Source organism: Otolemur garnettii, unplaced genomic scaffold (genome assembly GCF_000181295.1).
Source record: "Otolemur garnettii isolate 467f Iridium unplaced genomic scaffold, OtoGar3 scaffold00022, whole genome shotgun sequence".
NCBI lineage: Eukaryota > Metazoa > Chordata > Mammalia > Primates > Galagidae > Otolemur > Otolemur garnettii.
The window spans coordinates 1,478,359-1,487,727 of NW_003852417.1; the positions used below are offsets into that span (position 1 = coordinate 1,478,359).

A 9,369-nucleotide genomic window follows, 5' to 3' on the forward strand; every position below is an offset into this window, starting at 1 on the left:
TGTGTTAGTGAGGGAGGGAGGGAGGGTCTAAAAACACAAGCTTCTTTTTGGTTTACTAATTTCACTTGACATAAACATGGCAATAAAAATATATATCCATTAAATGTACTAGAGTTTAACAGTTCACCTCCATAGAAAGTGGGAAGAATACCATTAGTCAGCACATACAAGTGATTACACTCAAACGTAACAACCGCACTGTGCTCACACACACCTGTCCTCTGATGTCTATATCCGCGTACTTTTGGAGAAGGGCTCGAACAATTTCAACATGACCACCTCTGACAGCTCCAATCAACACAGTGTCCCCACTCTAAAATGCAAAAAAACAAGGTGACGTGAGAACACATAAGCACTGTTCTGACGTTAAGGATAATCATTTATTAATATGACAGACTTGTTCTAAAAATTTCCTGAGAAAGAGTTATCTCCAACTAAGAGTAAAATTTTAATTAACTAATATTCATATCTGATATTAAAAGCCCTCAAACTAAGGACTTTATGGCTCAAAATGAGTTTAGCAAAAAATTATTCAGAACAAGAATTTATTCTCTTTTAAAGTAACCTTCTATTATAAATGTAAATTAAATAAAAGGACACTGTGGCTGTCAGTGCCCCAGATAAACATTTGGAAATTACATAATAGGCCAGGCACAGTGGCTCACACCTGTTATCCAAGCACTCTAGGAGGCCAAGACAGGAGGATCCCTTGAGCTCAGAAGTTCAAGACCAGCCTAACCAAAAGCCAGACCACATCTCTACCAAAAACAGAAGAAAAATAAATTAGCCGGACATAGTGGCAGGCACCTATAATTCCAGCTACTTGGGTGGCTGAGGCAAGAGGATCACTTAAGCCCAGGAGTTTGATGTTGTGGAGAGCTAGGCTCACATCACAGCATTCTAGCCTGGGCAACAGAGTAAGACTGTTTCCAAAAAAAAAAAAAAAAAAGAGGAAATTACATAATAAAAGGCTATGGAATAATGCTGTATAACAAAAGCTATGAGTTCTGAAGGAGCTATAAAGCTAAAGCCTCAGTAGGTTCACAACTGTAGTTAGTAAGGGAAAGGTGTGTTTCTGAACCAACATCCGTGAATACCTGGTCAAGTTGGCAGTTACAGTCCAGGAAAGCATAAGACTGATTCATTCCCCAGGACAAGACTTAGACAAAGTTCATGACCTCCTAAGGACATCTCTCTGTCCTGAAATTATATTCACCCAGAAACAATGATTTTTAATTATCTCTTCCCATTACTTCAAATACTGGAAATGGCTATATTGGAAAATGGCATAAATTTTTTATTTACTGCTAAATCACAAATCAGTTGCAGGCTTCTTGCTCGGGTGAGCCCCACAGCTGCGGTTTCATTCAGTCCTTACCAGACCCTACACCAAGACGCAAGTCCTCCAGGGCTGTTAACGTTTTTCACCCTTGTGTAATGTCTTAACTACCTAGGCAGACAAATCTTAGCTGAGAATCCAACATTGACGTGGGTCCAGACTAGTAAATTAATAAAGGGTTACAAATATTTCACTGTATATGATGTGCCATGTACCATTCTAAGCAGGGAACATAGATAATGTCCCAGCCCTGGGAGAATTTACAGTCTGGGGGTGAAAGACAATATACAATAAAAAAAGTTAGCCAAACGCTATGCAAGTAAATTAAAATAGGGCAATATGACAGAAAGTGACCGGTGGCTACTCTGGACGGGGTAGCTGAAGAAGACCTTTCAGAAGAGGGAACGTTTAAGCTGGGGGAATAACGAGAAGAAGCCAGGACATGAAGGTCAGCACGCCAGCTGCAGAGTCCCCAGGGCAGGCACAAGATCAGGGTGACCCAAGGGGAAAGGCACTAACGCATCTACAACCTGCTGAAACCGGGAAGACTGGTACGGAATGAGGACAAGAGGCTGGCAAAGGCAGCACCCTAATGCGTCTATAAACTAAAGAAGTAACATTTACCCCAAGTACAGGAGGAAGTCTTGGATGGCTTTAAACAAAGGGGCACATGAAGAGATTCCGTGTTTTAAAGCCATGGTTCTCAACCTGTGCGTCGCAACCCCTTTGGTGGTCAAATGACCCTTTCACAGGGTCACCTAAGACCATCCTGCATATTAGATATTTACATTGAGATTCATAACAGTAGCAAAATTACAGTTATGAAGTAGCAACAAAATAATTTTATGGTTGGGGGTCACCACAACATGAGGAACTGTATTAAAGGGTCATGGCATTAGGAAGGTTCCAACAGGTGTTTTAAAGACTGCTCTGAGAACAGAGTGGAGAATATAGTAGCAGCAAGGAGAGAACCAGCTGCGATGATGCTATCCCTGTAACCACAGGAGGAGGCGACCCCGCTGGAGAAGTAACAGCAGATTGTGAAGACGCGTGCACAGATGAAGATATTCTGGGGCAGAGTGAACAGAACCTGCTGCAGAACTGGATGGGGGAGGAGAGCATAGAGAGAAATCAAGGCTAATGCCCAGGGCTGGGGCTTTAATAACAGAGTAGATGTTCCTGCCACTTGCTGAGATGGAGAAGACTAAAGGAAAAGCAGGTTAGCAGTGAAAAAAACAGGTCATCTGTTTGCCTTAACTTCAGCAGCCAAGGAGGACCTTCAAATAGCAAGTGCAGGGAGAGCTCGATATTTAAGTGTGAAGCTCAGAGAAGTGAGGACGATGGAAAGAAAAGTGAAAATCTTTGGGGTAAAGAGTGGTTCTTAAACTCCATAACAGTGAAAACTGAGTCATAAACAATACCGTCAGTGTGTACAGCAAGGACTGTTACAGACACACGCGTGATGTTTTCAATAATAAAATTATTTGACAAAAGTAAAAAAGGGCCGTCTTCAAAAGACTGAATAATTTTTAACTTACTAGTTTTTTTGTTTGTTTGTTTTTTTATTGATTGGTAACTATGTACGTTAATTCACTTCTGGGGTACAGTGTGGGGTTTTCACACACAATCTGAAACACTTCCATCAAACTGGTTAACATAGCCTTCATGTCATTTTCTTAGTTATTGTTTTAAAACGTTCACATTCTACTCTTAGAAAGATTCGCTTGTACCCTTAACTTACTAGTTTTAAAGGTAGAAATGAAACTTATCTTAAAACCAGTTTGTATCATGCATGAAGAATCTTGAAAGCTGGTAAGAGGCAACTGAAGTAACCTTCCACCCACCTGACCATTAGAAGGTAACCTACCCTGTCAGGGATGTTCACGTATGTTCCAGCATCGAGCAGATCCTGTACGATTTCTGTATGTCCCTCCTTTGATGCAATCATCAAAGCTGTGTTTCCATCCTTATCTGTTAGATTTACATTTGGATTCCTCTTTAAAATTTCTTTTACTGACTGGGTGTAGCCTCCTTTTACTGCCACAATAAGTGCAGTCATTGAATTCTAAAAAAGAAAGAGAAGTCCAATAAATTAGTATATTCTAGAAAACTATGATGTGTTCCCATACTCATGAAATAGGTGTTTCCAAATTTGTTGTCTATTATTAACAGTCATTTCTGATAACACAAAGCCAATACAAACAACCAGACATACCAAAATGGCCAAGAAGCATATTTTTTTTGAGATAGTCTCACTTGGTCATCCTCAGTACAGTGCCGTGGCATCTTAGCTCAAAGCAACCTCAAATTTTGGGGCTCAAGTGATCCCCTTTCCTCAGCCTCCCAAGTAGCTGAGACTACAGGAGCCTGTCACAATGGTGTCTCACTCTGGCTCAAGCTGATCTCACCTGTGAACTCAGGCAATCCCCCCCGCCTTGATCTCCCAAGTGCTGGGATTACAGGTGTGAGCCACTATACCCAGTGCATATTTTGTTCTTGAAGATACATTAATTCTCTTGAGCCATTAGAACTAGTATTATAATTCAATAAATGATTATCTGAAACTGGATTCATTCACAATGAACAAACTCCTTCATTAAGGTAATTAAATATAACATAGTTGACAAGGTGACTAAATTAAAGACATTCTAAATTAAATAATCTGTAAGTCTGTAAGGTAAACAGACTTCAAACTAAGAATTCTTTATAATAAAAGTCATGAAAAACTGAAGGTAAACAAGGAACTAATAGTTGTAGGATACTTCAAGAAAAGTATATCATATGCTCTTGCACAGTTTTCTAGAAAGCACATTTCAAAAACTGTCTTAAGTACTTCTTTTAAAAACTCCACATCTACTTTATAGTAATCACCTAATAAAGAATCTGCCTCACTACCAGACATGTTAAAATCACTTCCTGAGATGCTGATTTGCTTTAAATGTCAAATAATTTCCTACAGAAATATTTTGGTTCTTAGATCAGCCCCTAAAACTAAACCGTCGTTCTCCCCATATTATAACAACACAGCCTGTCAAATCCCTTAGCAGTCATCACAGAGACAAGCCAGTCATCCACCTGACCAACTGCCCAGAAAGGACCCCAGCAGGGGGCAGGCTGTCTCCACATGGCATGAAAACAGGCCGTAGGCCGTGAAGGTCAGACAGCAGTTAGCAGCTTCCCAATATGGAGGGCGGGAGGAACTGATTGAGATTATGCCAGAAAGAGCTTGCTCCTGTCCGGTTACAGCCAGAGACCCAGGAGTATCTCTTAATCCTCATGATTCATCTCACATAAGATGATAATTCTACAAACAGTCACCTGTATTATATTTTAACTGTTTCTTGTGCATAAACATTATTTCCTTTAACTAAATTCCTATAAAAAGGAGAAAGCGACTTGTTAGGCTTCTCCAGTCTCCCCAATACACTTGGCACAGGTGGGTACACACCAGGTGCTCCATAAAGAATATGGAACTGTTACTCGGTAAGATGTCTTTAACCAATTTTTAAGCTTTCTATGTTCTGACAGCTGATTTCTGGCTTTTCAAAATCTGTTTATTCAAGAGAAATAATACAGCACAGCTAAAAATATCTTTAAAAATTATATTTTTTAAATATTTTAAAGAAAAGGAATTTTAGTGGAGCATTATTTTTCTACAATTAAAAACTATTTGATATGAACATTTATTAAACTATTTACACTAAGTTTTAATTTTCTACAATTCAAAAACTATTTGATATGAACATTTTTTTAAACTATTTACACTAAGTGTAAAAGGAAACAAACTAGGTTTCCTCCTATATTCTCACAACAGAAAATACTCCCAAGACCAAAAGTGTGCAGGCTTTTCCCCACTGACCAAGCAAGCAATCTGTTCCTTGCTAGGTATTTGCCAATTCAATTCCAAGATCCCACAGGTTAGAGATCAGTCCCTGAGATACCCCGAGACACTCCTAATTCCAATGCCAATGGAAAGTTCCTGATCATTTAACCTGTGCTTCTGACCAAATGGCTAGAAATGGGGGTTGCCACAACCCTCTCTCCTTGGGCTCTATTAATTTGCTACAGTGGCTTACAAAACTCAGGCTTACTTAACATTTACCAGTTTATTCTAAAGGGTATTTTAAAGGATACAAATAAACACACAAATGAAGAAGTAGGTGAGACAGGTCTAGAAGGGTCCTGAAAACAGAAGCTTTTATTCCCACGGTGTTGGGGAGCAACACTCTCCTGGTACCCTGAACCCAGTCCTTTTGGGTTTTTACAAAGGCTTCATTAGGAAGGCATCTTGGACTAATCACTGGCCACTGGTGATCAACTCAACCTTTAGCCCCTCTCCTCTCCCCAGAGGGGGAGGCCAGGTTGGTGAGCTCAAACCCCCTGAAGACAATCTGTTCCCCTGGCAACAGGCACCTCATTAATATAACACAGGTGAGGCTGAAAGGGGACTGTTACAAGCAAAAAGAACTCTCTCTCCCTTTTATTACTCTAGGACAGTGGTCCTCAACCTGCGGGTCATGGCCCCTTTGTAACAATGAAAAGACATGGGGGCAGCAGGAAGGTTGAGAACCACTGCTCTAGGAGCTAGTTCAAGAACAAGGACAAAAGGTAAAAATGTTAACAAAGGATATGGAGCAGTGAACTAGGAACCACAGATAAAAACCAAAATACAGTAACACATAGCACATTTTAGCTGGGACCTCACATACAATGGTGGCCTCGTAAGATGATAATACCAGAGTTTGAGTGCACCTTTCCTGTGTTTAGCTCTGTTAGATGTACAACACTCACCCTCGCATTACAGCTGCCTACAGTCTGCAGTGCAGTAACTCACTGTCCAGGGCTGTAGCCTAATAGAAACAGGCTGTGCCATCACCAGGCCTGCTACACCAGCGAGGTCTGAGTAAGTGCATTCTACCATGTTCACACAGGAGTAGAATCACCTAATGACACATTCTTGGAACATGCTCCCATAGTGACACATGACTGTATATATATCATAAATGTCATACTAGGATTGCTAAAAGTTATTCTTTATCCCTCTTAGCCATAGGGTCACAAGAGCTGCAAGCCAGGAGAAGGGAAGGCAGGCGTGCATTATGCCCTCACCTCTTAGAGAAAGCCTCTGTAACTCATTCACAGGCCTAAGGCTTTAACCGCACCTGCAAGTCATCAATTTATCAGATCGCTTGAGTCTGGGTATATGTCCACTTGGTTGTCTCCGATTAACAGACTTCCTTAACTTAAAACAGCAGTTCTCAACCTGTGAGTCGCAACCCCTTTAGGGGTCTCCTACGTATCAGATATTTACATTACAATTCATAACAGTAGCAAAATTACAGTTATGAAGTAGCAACAAAAATAATTTTGTGGTTGGGGGTCACCACAACATGAGGAACTGTATTAAAGGGTCACCGCATTAGGAAGGTTGAGAACCAATGACTTAAAACATTCCAGGCTTTTAGATAAAGCTTCATTTCTTTAACCAATTACAAATCTTTAAAGAATCTTTAAACCCACCCATAATCTGTAATCTCCTGCTTCAAGATGTCCCGCATTTTCAGGCCAAATCAATGTAAGCCTTCCATGTATTGGTCTATGACTTTACGTGTAACCCCTGGCTCCTTGAAATGTGTAAAACCAAACTATGATCCAACCACAGGGAGACAATTTGCTCAAGGCTTCCTGGGCGAGGCTCTCTGGGCCATGACTGCATGTAGAAAGCTCAGAATATGCCTCTAAATTACTTTACAGAGTTTGGATCTTTTCCCATGAACAATACTCTCAGTCTCCCAGAATTAATGGGCATCAGCAATAGATCCTTAAAAACATGTATGTATAGTATATAACATTTATAATATGACATACTGATGATAAAAGAAAGAAAATGTTTGTTTTCCTAAATTATTACCACTTAAGAATTAGAGGAAAATTTTCCTAGACATATACTAAGGAGAAACAGTACTCTTAAAATCAAAAACACATCTCTATTACAAGGAGTTAAAATACAAGATACTTACAGCTCCTTCTTGGTCAACATCAGCTCCCATGGCCAATAAATGTTTCACGCATTCCAAATGACCCTTTCTTGCTGCCCAAACCAAAGGGGTGGTTCCATACTATTAAAACAAACAATAAATTTAAAACTACTAAATTTTAAATTTAAAATTCTCTGTACCAAAAGAAACTAGCTTTCAACATGAATTTTAACGAAAATCAAACTTTGAGTCTTCTTAAATTCATACACTGATCATAACTTCAATCCTGTTTCTCCCAATGTATTTCTCCTGAACAGATGATTAACCACTACATAAAATGTCTTTCTAACTTTCATGATAGACAATTTTCCCATCATAAAGTCATACAGCCACAAATTTTCAATTCACATATCTTATGAAATAGAATTGACATCTACCAGTCTGTTAGGTGAAAACAGTAACAACCAAGTTGCAAACAAACTAAAGCAGCTCTAACAACTTTACATGGGTTAACGCAGGTAATCGTCACCACACAAGTAAGTCCAACTCTTAACACCACATGTTCACAGACGGGGAGACTGAGAGCATGAGAAATTAATCAACAGGCTAAAGTCACAGCTATCAAGAGGTGAAGTGAGACCCATTAACTGAGCTAGCTGGACCTAAGTTACTTAAAATGAAATAAGATAAAAATTCATTTCCTTGTCACACTAGTCACATATCAAGGGCTTAACAGTCATATTCGACTAGAGACTACAAAATTATAGAGCATTTCTATCAACACAGAAATTTCCACTGGACAGGGCTGTCGTGGAGTAGATGTTCATTAAATGTTAATGTCTGTCTGTGGGCTCCAAGGTACCTCAAGGACGCTGTGGTTATTCCAGTGTCTGCTGACTGCCAGACTCCCCAAAGGTACAAAATTGCCTTTATGCATGATTTATATTCTTTGATGCTTTTTGAATCATGTTTCAGGGAAAGCGGCCTTCAAGTGCAGTTTCTAAACTGAAGTTGTCACATCCAGAGGCTAATTTGGCGAGGCGGATTAAAAGCATAGACTCTGAGGCCAGATTTCTGGGTTATTGGGTTCTCACCCCTAAGTTTCCCAGATAGTCTCACTTTCAGCATGAAAAAGAATCCTTGACATCTAGCAAGATCTTCCCTTACCTTGCTTTCAGCTCTGGAGTCACCAGCACTCAGAACTACCTTAATAAGGCGCTCTCTTCTCTTTTTCTTATATCCTTCTCCTTTTTTTTTTTTTTTGGAGACAGAATCTCACTCTGTTGTCCAGGCTAGAGTGCTGAGGCGTCACAGCAACCTCAAACCCCTGGGCTTAAGTGATCTTCCTGCCCCAGCGGCCTCCAGAGTAGCTGGGACTACAGGTAGGTTCCCACCACAACATCTAGCTAATTTTTCTATTTTTAGTAGAGATGGAGTCTTGGGCTGGTCTTAAACCCCTGAGCTCAAGTGATCCTCCTACCTCAGTGTCCCAGAATGCTAGGATTACAGGCCTGAGCCATTGTGCCCAGCCCTCTTTTTCTCAAATTCTGGCCTCTATTCCTCCGAAACCTAATCTCTTCATGTGTATTCTTGATCCTCCCTGCCTGTTTCACTGGCTCCTCACTCACCTTCTCCCACGTCCCCCCTTCTCTCCTTCTCAGACCTCCTTTCTGGAGGGTCTCTGATTTAGTCCTTTCAAATCAGGACTCCCCTATCCTAACAAACTTCTCCAAAAGCAACTTAAGATATTTGTTGTTCTTTCTTTCAAACTTTTCAAAATAATTTGTAATTCCTTACCAAACCCCCCCTGAAAACTGATTTCTGCCATAAACACTGAAGAAACACCATCTTGAGGTCACCAATAGTCACCACACCCCAGATCTGTAAATCCTTTACTCAGTTGCCTCTTTTCTTCCTGAAGGCTCTGCAAGATTCTGAACTGAACTGTCCCTTCCAACTTGAACTTTCAATTCATTTATCACCTTTGACAGTGGTGAGCCAGCCAATTTCTCCTACCTCTAGAGATACTCCTAAGAATCTGCCCTTTGCCCG

At 40.3% G+C, this 9,369-nt stretch overlaps 1 protein-coding gene across 1 annotated transcript in view; it reads right to left on the bottom strand.

Annotated features, from left to right (window-relative positions):
- Window positions 1–9,369, bottom strand: part of KIDINS220 (kinase D interacting substrate 220) — a 133,687-nt gene that overhangs the window by 84,179 nt on the left and 40,139 nt on the right. Inside the window, exons 8-10 of the mRNA XM_023511805.1 lie at window positions 7,360–7,458; window positions 3,207–3,404; window positions 215–313 (exon numbers count right to left, since the gene is read on the bottom strand). Coding sequence (XP_023367573.1) covers window positions 215–313; window positions 3,207–3,404; window positions 7,360–7,458 — 396 coding nt within the window. The remainder of the gene's footprint in view (window positions 1–214; window positions 314–3,206; window positions 3,405–7,359; window positions 7,459–9,369) is intronic.